Below are 18,959 nucleotides of genomic sequence, written 5' to 3' on the forward strand. Positions count from 1 at the left end.
TTTGTCATAACGTGTGACAAGTTTCTGTATTCCTGCTGCATAGTCCTTCGCCGCCAGCTCATTGAGATACGCGAGGGACCCATCTTGCACAAATTTTTGCATAATGCAGATGGTGTTTAACAATTTCATGAACAATTGTTCGAGAAACATTGGGAAAATGCTCACAGATGTCATCAATTGTGACGCGCCGATCGTTCCTCACGAATTCGTCAACTGAGCTCACCAGTTGGTCTGTAATGACAGACGGTCTCCCCGAACGCTCATCGTCGTGTGTGTTCCCCCTCCCCATGTTGAAGTTGCGACACCACCGCCGAACAGACGACTCGTCCATTACATTGTCTCCATACACCTCCTTTAATTGGCGATGAATATCACATGGGCGAACGTTTCTTGCATTGAGGAATTTAATCACTGCCCTCACTTCACAACTGGCGGCGTTCTCAATTTTTTTAAACATTGTAAACAATCACAGAAACAACACAGGCAATGCTAGCGTCACGCAACTTGGCTCAGAGAAGGCAGACAAGCCACTGAAGCTATCTGACCTCATCCAGCGGCTACTCGCATCGTCAGCACTTCATGCGGCACGAACGGGTACTACTTTCCGGATGACCCTCGTATCTTGCCATAGTATTGGAAACTAGCCAGAGATGATATGTTAAACAACCCATTTGGATAGTTACCCTAAAAGTTTATTGCTGTATGTTAATTTTTTTTAAATTGAAAACAGGAAAAATATCAGCTTCATGAACATATAGTAATACAATTGTAAATTTTGTCTGTATGAAAATGTTTACATTATATTTTAGTTTTTTTGTAAGTCATGAAAAGTTAAAGGATGAAAAATAGTTTGACTGAATGCATAATTAGTGCACAAAGAAGTTTCCAGGTGTAGGAATTTTGGATGTGAATCGTTTGTAATTACACGCGAAGGTGCCTTGTTAAGGTGAACTGTATATAGCTGTACTCACCTATAATGTTCCCTTGAGCATCTGTGGTGACTTGTGTGGCTGCATCCTGTATCTTTCAAGCTTATTTTAATGTTTTATCATGTAAGTATGTCTTGGGTATTTTTCTCTAAATGGGGCAAATGCTTAATTTAGATCTCCAAATGTCAGCAAGTTGTATAAATAATGTCATTCTTCTTTGTAACTACAATAATTCCATGTGTGTCCCTTAATTAAGTCAAAATGTTTCATCATCTGTTGTCAGGAATTGTGTTTTGAGTGAAAAGACTTTTTCACATTCTCAATTTCATCGAAATTTTGTCTGAATTCATCTTAAATGAACATGAAATGCACAGTGGTTATATTCTAGATTGCTATTCCAAATTTGTAATGCACGCTATGCTAATCCATGTGTATTGATGAAGTATGGACTATTTTAATCCTCTTCAATCCAAATGTTGGTTATGTGTGTTGGCAGAGCTCACCTCCACCTGACGCTAAGCCCAACAGGGTGTGAAAATCAAAATTAAGGGAATGAGGGCCAGTTCCTTCTCCTGCATACTGCTAAGATCTCAGGAAGTCACACATCTTGGGTATAGTTGGGACTGTTTGAAGATATTGCTCAGACCTGCATCTGGTTCTGTCATACAAGTTTTGCTGTATTAATCTCCTGTATAGATCTTGCATGAGCTAGGCCGTAAAATGTGTTCTTTTAAAACTTAAGTAGCTTCATAATTTATGATGAATTATATGGTAGTAGTAATTTTACACCCAGTGAAACTGAAAAAGAGAGCTGAAAGTTCTTAATTGTAAATGGGAGTCGAATTTAGTAAGATATATTGAATCACACTGTGGTTTCATGAATGTGCACCACGTAGGTTTGAGAATCCTTATATGGAGTAAAAAAATTGAAAACGTCCAAGAAAAGGTAGTTTTTTTATCATCAATTCAATTGCTTCTTTGCTTTGTATCTACAACATGCTTGCGTTATCTAATTTTAGGTGTTCATAGAGCAGCAGAACTTTCGGTGATTGCAAAAGATTGAAAATATAGACTTCTGTCATAAACTCAGCTCATAAGGGTGAGTTGAGACCCATGTTATGGTACAGCTGTGCTAAACAAGATGGCTACAACTTCTATTAATATCATCGACTCATTTCTCATCATGTCCGAGAGCCATTTCAACGCATTACTTTGATTACGCAAACCATAGTTTCTTATTCATTAGAAATAAAATTTCAAAAATATCCATAATGAGCAACTAGTAAACATTTAATTCACCAAAATGTGACACATGTAAGCTCTGCAACAGAGTTAAATTTTCCCTTGTGTGTATGAATGAACAGGAGAGCACAATCTCAGCTTATTTTAATGTTTACTGTGCTTTTTTTAGTGATTCCCTACATGATTAAAAACCATTTGCGGACAATATTCACTGGAGAAGAATTAAAAATGTTGTATGCCAAGGTAACCTTTTTTTTCTCAGGACTTCTTCAGGTGACATTGTGAGGACTAAGGGATGTGGTAATGGTATTTTAAAAAGTTTTTGATGCTCAAGTGTGTGCCTTTCGCTTCATTCAGGTATCATAGATTTTGCCAGATAAAAACAATGTAATTTATTTTTATGCAAGGTAACACACAACAGTTATTACAAAATAAAATGCTTAAACTTAACATTCAAATTTGCAAGTAAGTGTAATGGTGAAATAACTTTTGGGTTTTAAGGGGATCTAATGTAATCAATATTTTTATGCCATAATCAATCTGAAAATGAAAAATCAGTACGAATAAGTTTTAGTGCCCGAGTGCTATAAAACTTATTTGGTCGAACCAAATGATTTGTAACAAAAGGTACAAGGAAAATACCATTTAATTCATTTTGCTGCTTCATGGTTTGGCCTTTTGAAATCTTATTGATAGAATAATAATCCTGTTTTAAATATTGTGTACCAAATACCCATTTGCCTAGCTCCCAATCATGTTTCACAAATCTTCATGGAATTAGTAAATATTGCAATCAAATAACTGTCCTCACTTAGCACTTGATGTATATATTCATGTAATACAGTTAATCATTTTTTGTTAACAAAATGCAGTACTTATGAACAGCATTATAGGACATTTGAAAAGTGAGTAAGATGTTGGTGGTGGCAGAGAGTATTAAGAAAACTTCTTGCAAGAGGGAACTCTGATGTACTTTTTAATAAAAGAATTGATTATTTTTTGTAGAATGAGTCAGTTTGTCATAAGGTTGTGTGTGGTGAACTTGCAACTATGCCCAACTTTGAGGCACGGGGAAATATCTTAATTCATTTTAATACATTCCAAGTCCCTAAATGTCTACCTACCTAAGTGAAATAATTTTATACATATTTTATGTGCAGCGATTGATTATTGAAGACCATATGGATTTTCAGCTGAAAGAAATTTATCAGTTTTTGGAAATTTTCCATAAATATTAAAATTTTGATTGAGAGTTGATTAAGGCTTCATTTAAGTTAGATTTTCGATTTCTCGTTATTTACCCGATATCAACGTCTCCTAATCTGAATTTCTCCCAGGAAGTGCGACATCAATTTTTGGAAGAAAATAATTTGGTTAATGACATGTTACCCTGAAACGAAAATGAAGTCGCTAGAAAATAACCCCCTTTATGAATTTGTATTATTATTAAGGTTGCTTACTTCAGAACAAGAAAATCAAATGTGAAGATACATATTGCGAAAGGTGTATATAACCTTTATTAATTTAAATAATAATTTTCTCCACTTTTTTAAGATGTTCCCCTAGAGTATTAATGGCGTATAAACTTATATTAAAAATCAAAGCAAATAAACCATTAATCTGCTTTATAAAATTTCCCTTGCTTCATTGTTTCCATTGATTTGCAACTCCAGTGATTATACGTTGTATGCAATGAGGAGAGCATTTTCGAGCTCATTCAATTAATAAAAAATGACAATAGACTAACTGGTAGAAGTTTTAATATATAGTTAATTATCAATATTCATGACGAATTAGCACTCAATTTTTAGTCATATTAATTGGCTGGTTTGCTATTAGAACTTTATAATCTCAAAGCTAGGAATTCTTACCTGAAGTAATACATCTTACTGGGTAAATTCATATCGTAGCACGTGGGATTAGATTCGTCTTAACGTACGAAATTTAATACTTTTTATGAGTTTTTACGAAATGGCCCAGCTGTTGGATCATCAATGACATCCAGCCAATCACCATTAAGGATCTAGTATTGCATTTAAATTAACCATAATGTGACCAATCAACGTTGAGAATAGAAATGAGTAACTCGTAAGATTAAGCGCTATTTTGAAGCTCGTGCGTCGTGGAGTACAAATATAAGAGCAACTGAAACTATAATTTTACTTTCAAAACTTAATAATCGTTCAAAAGACTATTTAAATGTGTTGGATATATAGATATAGTTATTGTATGAGACTCATGCTACCGAGTAAGCAGCCAAGAATACTTTTTGTTAGTATTTTCCGAAGATGTAGTAATTTATACGACAAAAGGTATGTATTCCATAAGATATAACGTTTAGTAAAGTGTTTTTGAGCTGGTTTAAGGAGATAATATTTTAGTTGTTGCACATGAGGTTAAATATTATTTCGAGGTTTCTCTTTAAAACATATATGTGGTGGTCAACTATAAAATATCAGCGGTTTTTGACACCACATATTTCATTCTCTGAGGTCCACGTTGAATAAATCTGTTTTTCGCCCAAGTTACGGTTAACAATTTGCCTTCGTTGAGATTACTGAGATTCTCTTTTTCAAATGAACAAGTGGTGAAAAGAAGGTGACTATAAACGTCCAATATATCTGAATATAATTACCCAAAGTTGGACGCACCAACATTCTCCATTGTTAGTCCGAAAGCATCTGCAGTTAAGTATATTCTTGTGAGCTGAAGCATATTATTAAAAAATGTCAAGAAAAATCAATGCAATGCAGCACTTGATGGAGTGGTGAATAACTTGTTAATAAGCTGGATAATATGTTGAAAAAGCCGGAATATACAAATAATTATCTTTAACAATTGCCATGTGGAAAATTCCAAGTGGAGACTGGCAACCTCACATATGTCTCATATAAACCAAAATCTTGGCACCCTTCCAATTGCTCTGTATAAATTGGGGAACATGAATTGCCCTATTAACACAGATGAGTGATAAGTTACGAAAGCTTCATGCTTTCGGGTTTCACCACATTTGTTGTAATTGCAGACCACTGTTTCATGAGTGATAAATAGGGAAATCTCTTTTCTTTATCTCTCAATTGCTTTTTCAATTATAAAAAAATAACTACAATATTTATTGTTGGGGAAAACTTTTCACAAAATTGAGAAAGAAAACATTAGTTTGATGCCAAGCCAAATGGATAAATTGAGTAATAGATATATTTTTGAAAAGTAATGTCACATTTTAAAATGTAAAGAAATGTAAAATTTTGGTTTGAAATCTATTATAGAGCTACATAGCTCAACAAGCCAAATGATGTATAAAATATTACCTAATAATATGGGAAACATTTTCAATTCAATAGAGAAAAACAAATTAGAAATAAAATATTTCTTAGAACAAATGTTACACAATGATAATGTTATCATTGATTGTCAATATACCTCATTGTATCAGTTAGCAAAAAATACCTAATGAGCAATAGAAACTGCTTATCAACTTGTATACTTGGCATTAGGGAATTCTCTGCACTCTAACCTTCTTTGACACTCACTTTTTCTCTGAATTCACCATTGAAACTATCAAATAGTTTCCACTTTCAACACTTCTATTCACTCTAGTGCCCTTCACTAAACACTGTTTCTCATCATATGCAACGTAATTCTTAGTGCTTTTGGAATCACCCCATCACCATGTACACAATGGAATAAAGTTGTACTTAAACCATCTATTCAAGACAATCTGCTTACCATGCACACACTTGACATTTTCTCCAATTTTGCCACGGTTTTGGAGGGATTCATTCTTACCCCAACAAATTCCTCATATTACAATTATTCTTTCACCAGTGTCATACACATTCCAAAACTTTTCTAAATGTTCCTCAGAACTTGCCCTTCATGCTTTCATAGCAAGCCATTAGCAAAAATCTTGGAACTTTCATATGACCAAAGATCAATCTAGGAGGGACTAACTCATCTTTCATGACCGGTGTGCACATCTTAACACTCATTCAAATCAAGTATACTTGTTGAATACATAACCGATTTCTGATCACAATGCTGAAACATTTCCATTAATTTTATTATCATCACACCAATTGTACTTTGTCACATGCAAATGCATGTGACAAAGTACAATTGTATCTTTGAGTAAGAGAGAGGGAGGCAAGTCTATGCATCCCTCTCTCTTACTCAATGCACCAATAACTAAGCATCGTCATGTCTATATTTTGATGAAATGATGTTAACCATCAAATACTTCATTTATTCGTACAATTTTAATGAGTAATGAAAAACAGGTATGCATAGTCAAAATATTTTGCAGGATTTTTTGAAATTTGAGAGGAAATCGAATTTGCATGCTAAAAATTATTGATCTTTTGTATGACAATGCATAGCTACAGGATATGTATCTGTAGATATGTGCATTTCCTTAGTCATGAACCAGGAGACAAAATGTGGCTGAAACAAGATACACATGTTTTTTTGCTGGGTGAAAAACTGTCCTTAGGGTAATTACTCCTTTTAGAATTCCTTTAGGCTGGAAATTTCATTCATTGTGCCATATTTAACCCTTTCATAGAGATATTGGTGTACAGTTTGCAGTGGGTGATATGCAGTTATTGGCGCCAAGTGGGTTTGCATCTTGGTGAATATTCGCCTCCCCAATCAACAGACCATGGGCACTCCGAAACAATGTTATTTGACACCATAGTAATGAATATGGGTAAGGCATGGTTGTGTATAAAATATAATATGGGAAAATAATCATTTCAATAGTTTCAGCCTCAACTTTGTGGAAGTTCATTTTAATAAATGAAAAAGAAACACTTTGTTCCACTCCACCACTTTATTACAGGTAAGACTAGTTTCGACGCTATGCCGTCATCCTCAGGTACTAAGGACTCAGGTACCTGAGGATGACGCCGTAGCGTCGAAACTAGTCGTACCTGTAATAAAGTGGTGGATTGGAACAAAGTGTTTCTTTTTCATTTATGGGAAAATAATTTTAAAAATTTCAAGAAATAATTTAATTTCAACGGCTATGGAATCGAATAATAGTACCCAGAATCAACAGTGTCTTGTGGTAATGTTTGTATCTGCAGCATGAGGAAGCCAGAAAGAGGAGCAGCTAGGCCATTTATAATTTATGGTTTAATCTAAAAATAGTGCCTTAATCTGTTTGAATGGCTTCTTGGAAAATACGATATCTTGTGAATTGAACTGGAGACTCTGGCAGGATTGCTGGCAAAACTCATGTAAAGTCAAACCAATGATGATGGTGAGAACCTGAGGATAAGCAGAGATCAACTGTTAATTAATTACATAGTTGATGAGTGGTCCATTATCAATCTAATCACTAGGAGTGTCTAACCCTGCTCCCTCCTTACTAATCTGCAGCAAAGTTTCCTTCAAGATTGAGATTTTAATTCCCTTTTGCTCCGCTTCAGTGACAATTACTGTGAAAGTTGATGAGCCTACAGATTCTGTATCACAACTTAAATTGACTTGTGCACTGCTATGATATTTTTATTGAAATTTGAAAAAGATCTTAAAATTAATAATATTACATTTAAGTATATTTAATTACCTATTGCCAACCTCCTTCATCAGGGGGTATCACAGAATACCAGCATTCTAAATTACTGAGGCAAATCACAGTTATGATACTTCCGTCATTTTTCAAGACTCCACCCAGCAGGAATTAGTCTTTTCTTTGAGCTGCAGTAGACATAAAATTTCCCTACCCTCAGTATTTGTGAGAGCACATGTTTGTCCAAATGGTGGTTATGAGAAGGTTTCTGTTACAGCCTATAATTTTGTGGGGAGAGAGGTTTCCTGTCATCTGTTTGTTTAGGGCTATATAGAAATCCTTCTGCTAAGCATCCTCATTCAAATAAGCAATAGTCAGAACTGATAAGTATGTAGAAAGGCATTTTTCCTATAGACTCTGCATCATATCTTTGCAGAATTAGACAACATTTTGCTAAATGTTTTGCAAAATATCCAATAAAATTCCTAAATATGCATATGAATATTCTGTTGAACAAGTTTAGAAAAAATAGGCTCAGTCATTCATATTTCTAGCTATCCCCATTGCCATATATATATGAATTCAATCTCAGCCATTCTTTCCAAGAACATCTTTAAAAACTACCTTCAATGTTGCACAGTATTTGGCAATTGTCAATACCATTTAAATGATGATTTACATAGTTTCACATGCACTTTTATATTACATATTTTTAAATAGACTGGGTAATTTGAAACCTTTCTTGAAAGAGGTTGATTTTACTCATTATGGCTGAAAAAATATATGATCCAGTAAAATTTGCTATGTGGCATCATCTAGACTCATTAGGGACTGAGAATCTCTAAGTAGTAGGAGCAACAGTGTGGCACATGTTCAGAGCTAGCTGGAGAACACCATGGAATAACGTCACAAAGCTCATGGTTTATCAACTCTTCAGTGGCTGTGCTCCACCATTGGCTGAATGTATTGGAAACAGTCACATTACACAGCAAAGCAGGACTATGGATGAGTGCCCTTGTTGCCCGCAAATACTCAATTAAATGCATGCCATATGGGTATGGCCCATCTGAACGCTAATCAATTTGTTACAGCTCTTGGCTTTTATAGAATCATTCTTAAAATTTTTTTCATGTTAAAGTTTATATAGCCTTGTCCAAAATTGAAATGGAGAATGTCTTTTGGAAATTAACCTTACTTGTATAATATATAATAAATTTGAAACTCCAATAGCCGTAAATTTACGGCTATTGGAGTTTCAAATTTATTATATATTACTAGCTGTAAGAGCTCATTTCTATCAATAACCTTACTTGTGTTAGAATTTTGCAATTTTTTGGGTAGCATGAGTCTTACAGCCTTAATAATCACTTTGCCTTTGCAGGACCCCTCTAAGAGCCTTTTATCATAAGCATCTTAATATGAATGTTTGTTTTGATTATAACTCATTTGAGCTCTATTTGTACCAAAAGGCAACTGTTTTTTCGTATGTTTAATTACATATATTTACTGTTTACATTAGTTTTCCAAGTGGTCAATGAATATCTGGTGGGATAATAAAATTTGCTTGAGAAATTTCCATAATATTTTGGTTTTATCAAATTTTCAATGAAGCTTATTTATGATAATCAAATTATATATATTTGATGTTGTATTGATTTTATAATTATAATATATTTTATATAGGCTAGAGGTAAAAATGCCTGAGCATTTTAAAATAGAAAATGTTTTTCAAGTATCAATGTTTTCAAAAATGTTTTCAAAGATATTTTATGGTGAAAGGTTTTTATGTCATCTTGACTTTCTTGGGAGTATATGATATAGAAGATACAACAACTGGACACAAATGGATGGAATATATAGTTCACTTATTTGATTGTTGCACACAAATATTATGAATGCATGCATTAATAAATGGGGACCCTTTGTGATACATAGCAGCTAATACTCATCCTTATTATGTATTATTAAAAGTTAATGCATGTAAAATTGATCTTATTTATTGCAGTAATTATTGTTCAAACAAATAACCGAGTATTTCTTGTTATCATCATTACTGATGGGTTGTTTTTCCTGTATTCTGTATCTAGGTGGTTCCATTGTCCAAAGTCCAAGTTGCTTGCAAATAGTAATGACAGGTTTTTCTCTGAAAAAATTGGAATTCAACAAAGGTTAGCATATTATCTTTTTCAAGTAACCACTCAGCAATTTTGAATCGGCTATTCTTACAAAATTTACAAATTTGAATGCATGAAAGATGTTATAGAAAAAAATCTTCCGTGTACACATTTTAAGCTATGAAAAAATATGTATTGAATGTTGCATACAGTAAAATAGGAGTGCACTCTCCCAATGAGCTCTTTATGTCATCCCATTTATTGAATTCATATTCATGTGAAAAAAGTCAGATTGTTAGCTTTCTTTGAGTGACTCAAAGGGTGGGGAGGCCTTTGTATGACTAGATTTCCCAATTCTATAAATTTCATCCCCTTTTGTGCCAATAAAATTATTATCCAAGAGACACTTATGTAGTCTCTTTAATGTATGGAAAAAATTGTATGTGATTTTTGAATTAAATATTATAGCTTCATTGATATAGAGTACTCATAGGGCACCTATGAAATTACCAAATAGACTACTTGACTATGCGAATACAAATGTAAGAAAGGTAAGCTTATGGTAGTCAATATTTGGCCACTGCTCTCAAAAGCTTACCAAAAATTGCAAAATTATCAGAAGAGTTTTAAAGCATCTTTGGCATGATCATTTCCATTTTTTGTTTAATTAAAGATGAGCATATTCTTAGTTTAATGAAATACTCTTGTTACATACATTTAATCTTCTGGTCCATTTAGTCATCTACCAAAAGCAGACTACACAGAAATGCCTTTGGTAGTACTGAAGCATATCCCTGGTCATAATTAGCACCATGTTAATTTTTTGTGGTTTATCTACACTGACTTCCTCTAATTCTATCCCCACATTGATTATTGGTAAGTGGTAACATTTAAAGTGAAACAGAAAGGGAAAAGTAAAAAAAATGTAGGTATTGTAGGTAGGTTATACTTATTTGATAGGATAAAATTAAAAATCATAAATAAGCTAATTATTGCCATATCAAATAGCAGATTAATTTTCCTTCAACCAAGTTATGAAGAAGAATTTCTCCAAAGTGTTTAAGTTCAGGCCAAAGTAAAACTATGGCACCTGTGCAGTAGTCCCATTTTGGAAGGGAGATCCCAAGTCAATGGGTGAAAAGGGTGTTTTGTGCGTGGAGCCCTTCCTGGGAAATGGATACTCTGGAGGCCAATTTGAAAGTGTTGCTATGCCTCATGTGGGTTTATGTCACTGTCATAAGAATATGGCAGGGACAGCCCATTTTCCAGAAGTGAGAAGAGAATGGGGGCAAGACACAGGAAGGGTCTCTGGTTGGTGGTACCCCTGATGGTTACTTGTCCTTATTCCCATAATCCCTTTCCTTCCACACCCACTTTCCCCCCTCTTACACAATCATGTTAAGGCCATGAGCTTCGGTTTTTTCCATACTTTGGTGGGACTTCATGGCCTATTTGTTAAATTGATCTTCATTATAAATGGAAGAAGGGACCATTTGGACTCAATTTTGCCCTAATAAAGACCTCTATCTATCTTCAAAAACAACTCTGCATCCATTTGCAACTGCATGGAAATTTTAATTTACTTTCTGATATGAAAGGAAAGCAAATCCATCACTCAGTGCTTTTTAATGTAGGACAGCCAAATTTTATAGCCCTATTATTAACAAACAGTAACAATTATTCTTTATTACTGGGTCCCACAAACAGCAGAATTTCATGCCATAATAGCTCTGCCATTGGCTGAGCCACAAAGGGGCAGTGATAATAGGTGAAATTGAAATGATTGGTTTCTTACTGACCTATTTAGGGTGAAAAAATGGATCGCTGGAACACTCCCAGTTTTAAGAATATCTCTTGCTAAGTTAATTGCATACTGGATTCCAAAATTGGTAACAGCCTCTTCATTATGGCTGATACATGACAAGCAATTTGAAATGTTTGGTGGTATTTCCAGATGGCAAAGACCAGCTATCCGCAACAGTGATGGGTAGTTCAAAATAGGTAGTATGCCTGGGATCACCGGCACATTTATCCCAAATGTTTTGCAGTCTTGATAGAACTTCAAGAACAAGTCAGCTGAGAAAAATATCTGGGAAATGACAAAATCTGCACCAGCATCCACCTGATAAATGGAGAATATAAATTTAATGAATTACTTTGAATTTAGCTCTCTCAGAAAACATTGACATTGTAACTTCTAAACATTGATAGGCGATTTTGTAAATTTGGTGGGCCTAGGTTTAATATTTAGTTTGGAATTATTTTTACTTGCACTTAGTTGTCATCACTTTGATTACACATGTTACACACACGCATGCATATAAGCAATGATATTTGCTCCTAGTAGGGTCACACATATCAGATAGGTCAGAGGGTAGGAGCCAGATGAAAGGTAGTCTGTTCAGCATCTGTTCCTTAGTGATGTGGCTACAAAGGTGCCTAACCTCAGTAGGGTGGCCATTGAGTGGCGTCACATGAAGAACACTATTGAGGAAGGCAACAGGAAACCACCTCAGTTATTTATCCCAAGACTTTTAGGATAGATGCCATATTGAATATGAAACCTTGGGACTATGGGACTCAGCCCCATTGGCCGTGTGTTGTGTCTGGCAGTGGGAGAGGCAAGGCTTCCATGGTCATCTTCTCATCAAATCCTTGTAAAGCAAAGGCCATTACAGCAGCTGCACATAAGAAGCAGAAAGTGACTTAATTAGTTAGAATAGAAACTTGAAATATTTGGAAAATGATGAGGGCAGAAAAATTAGAGAATATCAAGTGAGAGATGGAGAGAAGAAACATAGATGTTTTAGGTCTGTGCAAGATGAGATGGCAGGGTAGCAGTAAATACTGAAGTGGTAGTTATAGAGTGATGTACAGTGGAGGAGAAAAGAATCATAAACAGTGGCTATAATATTGAACAAAAAGATAGGAGAATTGTTAACATGGAGCAGTTGACCGATAGAATATTATTTGTAAAAATAAAAGTGGAACCAACTAAATTGATCATTGCTATGCATGTCACTAGGCAATCAGGGAAGAAGATAGGGAATACAATCAGTTAGAGATATAATCGTGTGTGTTTCTGAAGGAAAATATTTGATAGTTATTGGGAATTGGAATGTGATGATAGGCGAAGGAAAAGATGGCAGTGAGATAGGGTACTACGGTTTATGAACAAGGAATGATCATGTGAAGAAAGAAATAGAGTTCTGTGGGAGATAGTGGTTAATCATCACCAACACTTGGTTTAGACCTCACAAAAGGTGTTGGTAAACATGGGAAATGCCAGGGGATTCAGGAAAGTATCAGCTTGACTATTTTATAATTGGCCACAGATTTAGGAACAGCATGGTCAATTGGCACAGTTTCCCAGGGGCATATGCAGACTGGGATCACAATTTCTTAATTATGAAGTGTAGCATCCAATTCAAAAAGAGAAAAGAGGGAAGATAGTTTAGGAAATCAAACATAAAAGAACTAATAGGATCAAAAAGGAAGGTATATCAACAGGCTGTAGAGAAAATCATGAGTGAGGAAAGAGATCTGGGGATTATTCAGGAAAAATGAAAATATATAAAAAAGTTATATTAAAAGTTACGAAAGAAACTATAGGAATAGTAAATAGGAAAAGGACAAGGAAACCATTGATTATGGATGGGATGATTAGAAAGATACAGGAGAAAATGAAACTGAGGAATATAAACACCAAGTTTGGTAGAAGGAATTATAAAGGAAAGTACAAATCAGGATGTATTTGTCTGCTTCATAGATATCAAGAAAGCGCTTGATAGAGTGAATTTGGTGGAATTAATGATTGTATTGCAGAAAATAGGAGTAGACTGGTGGGATAGGAGACTTATCTGCAACCCCTACATGTCTCATATGGCTGAGGTAAAAGCAGCAAATGAAGAGTCAAGATAGGCAGTGTTAGGAAGAGAAGTAAGGCAGGGTGTCAATTTCTACCTCTGCCATTCAATGTATGTGGAGGAATTGGTTAAAGAGGCATGCGGAGAACTGGAGCTAAGAATGAAAATCAGTGAAGCTTTAGTTTTTCAGTCAGCCATAGGGTTACAAACTCTGTTGTTTGCAATGGAAGGTCAGTGTGACAAGCATGGCATGAAAATAAATGTATGTAGAACAAAAGTTAGGTGGTTTCTGAGAAAGAGAAAGGCTAAGTTAAATGTTAAAATAGGAGGGCAAAAACTAGAGCAGGTGGAACAGTTTGCATATCTTGGAAGTGTTTTTGACCAAAATGGTCCAAGTAACCGGGACATAAGGAGAAGAATTGTGTTAGGCAAAGACTCTTTCGCAAGGGGGTGACTATTGATGAAAGGGATATTTAGCAAGGATGTTAAGAAAATGCTCGGTAAAACATTGATATAGCATATTGATTGGCAATGGGATGTTGAAGATAGTGATAGAAGGATGAATGTTAGGCAAATGAGGAAGGGACAGAACGAGGATAGGGATGTTGGATGGAGTGAGGGGAGGAAAGATGCATTTACAGAGATGATGAGAGGCTTGTTCTAGGGGTAGGATGTTGGTTTGTGTGTTTTGTTAGGTGAGGCAAGTAATGGTATTTTTTGCAATTGTTATTACTGCGTCCGTCCAAAACCTTCCCTAACCAGTAGAATACCTATAGTAATAATAGCCCATGTATTGCTATGGTCATCAATTGTGTCTAATAGTGAGCCAGATGATGGGCCCCTTTCCTCAAATAAAATGTCATCTGGAATGGGCAATCTGTTAAGAGAATTTTTAATCCTGGTTTTTTCAAATGGCCACTCAACATGCTGTGTTTTAACTTGATTTAGAGCAATTTCAACCCAATTGCAAACCCTTTTAATTGCTGGTCTCATGATAGTGCCTTTATTTTGTGTGCATTTGACTTATTTTATCAGATGGCATTTTACTCAATAAGTAAATTATCTCAATGTCTTTCTGTATTATGCATTACACTAATTATTTTAGCAAGAAGTTTTCCATCTCATCTTAAGTTCATGTACTTGTATTAGTGAGTTAATTACTGAAACTGAAATTTTTTTTGGCATTTTCACAAACACCACCAGGATATTTTTCAAATCATAGGTCCTCATGAATTAATTAATGGCTGATTTGATCTATTTGGGAATTATAATTCCAAAGATTATGCACTTTTTTCCTTAATCTTATATTGCTTCCTTCAGATTCCCCTTCTGATATTTTTAGAATGTCTTTTCTAAAAATTAATGGTTATATTTACAATCTATCTCTCTTGAGAATTTTGTGGAGATATGTCATGGACTACCTTATCCTCACTTTTCACATCTAGGAATAAGATATAGCATCTATATCAATGATATCCATCACATAAAAATTTCATGGAATTATCATTTATTATTTTGATCAAGTTTGGAAAGCTACACTAGTTAACATTGTTCAATGTATCAAAAACATTTCAAAACATTCTTACCTTTTCTTTGAGGAATTTCAAATCATGTTTGTATGATACTGCTTCATGGTGTCCTGCAGGATATCCAGCTACTCCGATTGTGAAGATGTCTCCAAATTTTTCCCTAATGTATCTTACAAGGTCAACTGCTTGCCGAAAACCATTTTTAGGACATAACCATCCAGGGTTTCTATCTATGAGAATAAGCAAGTATTCAGAACAGAAGTATAAACATCTCATGTTTTAATTAAAGGTGACCCTGTAAAGAACGAAGTTATGACTCTTGTATGTGTTTGGGAGTACTACAATGTGGATAGCATAGTGATGAGTAAGTGACATCAACATTACTTCTGTATTATGGTGGCACAAATTATCCATATAATAGTGCCTTTGTTGCAGTAAGTTTTTGCAGGAGTTTACAAGAACTTTGATTCTCAAATCTAATATACACAATCAAGTTGGGTTACCAGAGGGATAGAGGGAGCAGGGGTCAATGTTTTCACCTGTTATATTTATGGACTCTTTCATTTCAAAGCTAGAGTAAAAATAACTAAATGTAAAGAATATTGAAGTACTATGTTTTTGGATTATGCACTGACACAATTGTATATAGAATTTCAATTTTTAGGGAATTAGGATATAAACTCCCTTTGGAATTGGGCATCTAAATGAATTGAAATCCCTGATTGATCTTATGCTTGCTTGTCTGACCCTCGAGTTGCTTATGCACTAAACCCTTTTCCAATGACTTTTTTCCTAAACCCAAGACTTTTATGCAAAAAATTTTGCATGTTTGTTTTTATTCAATCCCATTTGAAGTCCCAAGTTGAATAGAACATCTGTTGAGCAAGAGAGGAACCAGACCGCTGTCATAAACTAAGATTTGCCCTCTTATTAGAGAAGATTAGAGCCTACTGCCACTGCAGTTGGTTTTCCTGATGCCACCAGTGTTCCTCTTTCTTGGTTACAGCCCAAAATGCCTTAAAATATTGCCATTTATGTAAGGAAAGATTATAGGACATTGACATCTGCTGTAAGGTCATACGTAATGTGTAGGCCTTTTTGAAAATAGCTTTAAGTCATGGAATGGAAAACATTAAGCATGTAGCTATTTAGTATTTATAATTCTGTTTTTATGGATTAAAATTTATAAAGAAATTATTTGCAATTATGACAGAAAAAGGAAGCTCTAATACGACTATTGTTATTGCTAGTGTTGCCTATTATTATTGTTGGCATTAACTTATAGAGACTTTTACAATTACTTTTAAGTTAATTGTATTAATTTATTTAACTCTTCAGTTTTATTATTATGTTTAACTTTTTCACTATCATTAATAATTGATGCATCCCACTTTACCTCCTCGAAGAGCTAGCACTGTCCTGATTCCATGAAGTTGTGCCTGCTTGAGTACAGCCAAAACTTTGTCCTTTGTGAGGTCATTTGCTGCCAAATGGAGCATGGTGTGGAAGTTGAAAGATGTAGCTATGGAAGATGCAAAGCTACTGGATGATGTCTCTTTCTCACTGGCAGGATCGCAGCCATTGGTATGCCAGGTAATTGAGCAAAATAATGTTCCTCCATCTTGTATGAAATGCAACCTTAAAAAAATTAATGGCGGACTTTAAAAATGTTAATACCATCCATTAACCCTTGTTAATAGCCTCTTATCTCAATCTGCCAGTCTCTTACGAATCAAAAATTGATTGGGTTGAATATTGTGTTACCACTGCTCCTACCTGTCATGAAGGTTCACTACTCCATAATGGTTCCGAGGAGGTAAAAATTCCAGAGAGAAGAAAATATCCTTTGATTTAATTCTGGAAGAAATGTCCTGAGCCAAGGGAAGCTTTTTGAATCTTCCAGATATCCCTGGTTTTCGGAACAAACAATTTTTGATGGCATTGGTTGATTTTGGGTTTTCATTTTCATCAAAAACTGCCAACAAAGACTATTTCATCATTTTCACGAGATAAAAATACCGATCTATAGTAATAATCAACATTCACCATCATATGACATTATTTTTTAAGTTCATATATTCGATGTACCATGATCTTTCAGCCTACTTCGCAATAGACAAGCTCTGGTGAGTGGTCGTTCCCAGAAATATCGTGAAACTCCCGAGCTAAGCGAAAGACCGGCAAATTTAATTCCGGAGTAAAACTTTTCTCAGCTTTTCATGACCTCTACTTATCAAGGCCGGTCATCAATTTAGGACAAACTTTTTTCTCGTCGTCGAGTTTTCTGTGCTATCGCTTGAGAGCTGTGAATGGTTGAACTGATACTATGTGCGGGTTCACTGCAACCTCCTGAGGTCCTACGTCAGAAGAGCACCATCGTGCAAGAAGTCGCTAATTTCACGTGTTGATATCTTCTTTTTGAAAACACAACCAAAGCGTGGTTCTCTGTGGGTGGAATCGGTGTGGATTCTAGCCGCCAGATGACAGGAGTGTTCATATCTTGTCAAGGACATGGCTTAAAAGACCTCGAGCTCGTTCGTATTACTCGAGAAGTTGTACTTACCGTGGAAGATATTGAATTAATATATATCTCTATGATGGTTTAGAATGAAAAGTTGCGCAAGTGGTTCATTGGAGTAATTATCCTCTCTCCTCTAAACCTAAAGACACTGCGCGATACTATCACACGGATCACTCGACTTTATCTATAAAACATCACGCAGCGAAGCTTTTCCATGGACGTTACAGTATCCAATCGACCTTAATGATTAATGGGAATTGGTTCTCCGAGAAAGCTGACCTCTTAATCTCCCCCTCCTTATTCATAATTTTTCCCAGCATCCCTAAGGCGAAGCATTTTGATTTTTCCGATGTGCATGTTACCTTTCCAGGCATGACAAAAGTTTCACGCGCTAATATTCTTATTTCTGTGTTTATCAAAGCACGATGAAAACACTGGTTTATTATATAAAGTGGAAGGGGTTTGCGGACCGCCAAAAGGTGAGAGTCAGCCTAATAGTACGGCTAACGATATAATGATACTGCTGAACCCATTGTCAATTTCCTCTCAACCTTAGGAGCCAATACTTATTGAACGGGCGTGAACATCATGGGTAGTTGCTCTGAAGCTGTTGCTTCTATGCAAATTATCTCAATTAATGTTTTCAATTATATGAAATAAATATGGACCTATTTTGCTTGTCACATTTATGTAGTTTTTATAGAAGTGTACGCTAGCGTGTACACTTGTATTTTTTTAATCGGGTTTCCAAAAATATAATCACTGTCATCGTTGGTACTCTATCGAAGGTAGGCTTTGGACTTAGCTATCAGGCGCGGATTTAGAAAACCTCTAAGGGGGTGGAAATTAACATATAAAGTTGAAGAGAATGTACAATATGAAAATAACCCTATTAATTTTAAGACAGCACGCTTCTTAAGATAATTTTATGTTTGGGGTACGGCAGGTATTCGAAATTAGTCTTGGGCAAATGAATATTAATAATTTTCAATTTAATCCAAAATATTCCCTATGACCCCATGCTCACCCTCCTCGGATTCGCCCGTCTCCTCTTCGCTTAACGAAAAATCTTCCATCTAATACGGCCTTCAACATACTCTCACCTCTTAATACTGACAGTTCAGCATCTACATCAACATTCTCCATTGTCCTAAACGCCAAAAGAGAATGCCTTATACCCAAGCAATCCACTTCTCGAATCCGCGCTGCCTCACTGTACACGCAATACATGCACCCAAAATTA

At 35.2% G+C, this 18,959-nt stretch overlaps 1 protein-coding gene across 1 annotated transcript; it reads right to left on the bottom strand.

Moving 5' to 3' along the window:
* Positions 1-9,678: 9,678 nt before the first annotated feature.
* LOC139696549 (probable methylenetetrahydrofolate reductase (NADPH)) lies at positions 9,679-17,635 on the bottom strand. Its single transcript, XM_071595353.1, has 6 exons — positions 17,284-17,635; positions 16,972-17,183; positions 16,592-16,833; positions 15,253-15,425; positions 11,600-11,922; positions 9,679-9,829 (listed from the first exon to the last, which is right to left on the bottom strand). The coding sequence occupies exons 1-6, from the start codon at positions 17,284-17,286 to the stop codon at positions 9,679-9,681; spliced, it is 1,104 nt and encodes a 367-aa protein (XP_071451454.1). The 5' UTR covers positions 17,287-17,635.
* Between the last annotated feature and the right edge of the window lie 1,324 nt (positions 17,636-18,959).

Source organism: Hetaerina americana, unplaced genomic scaffold, assembly GCF_022747635.1.
Source record: "Hetaerina americana unplaced genomic scaffold, ioHetAmer1.1.p SCAF_7, whole genome shotgun sequence".
Taxonomy (NCBI): Eukaryota; Metazoa; Arthropoda; class Insecta; order Odonata; family Calopterygidae; genus Hetaerina; species Hetaerina americana.

What these genes read in the sequence shown, in the direction of transcription:
- LOC139696549 (XM_071595353.1), bottom strand. An exon ending in GTAGTGAACCTTCATGACAG is followed by an intron (nt 16,834 to 16,971) that starts GTAGGAGCAGTG and finishes AATTTTTTTAAG; the next exon opens with GTTGCATTTCATACAAGATG. An exon ending in CATTTTTTCACCCTAAATAG is followed by an intron (nt 9,830 to 11,599) that starts GTCAGTAAGAAA and finishes CAATTTTTTCAG; the next exon opens with AGAAAAACCTGTCATTACTA.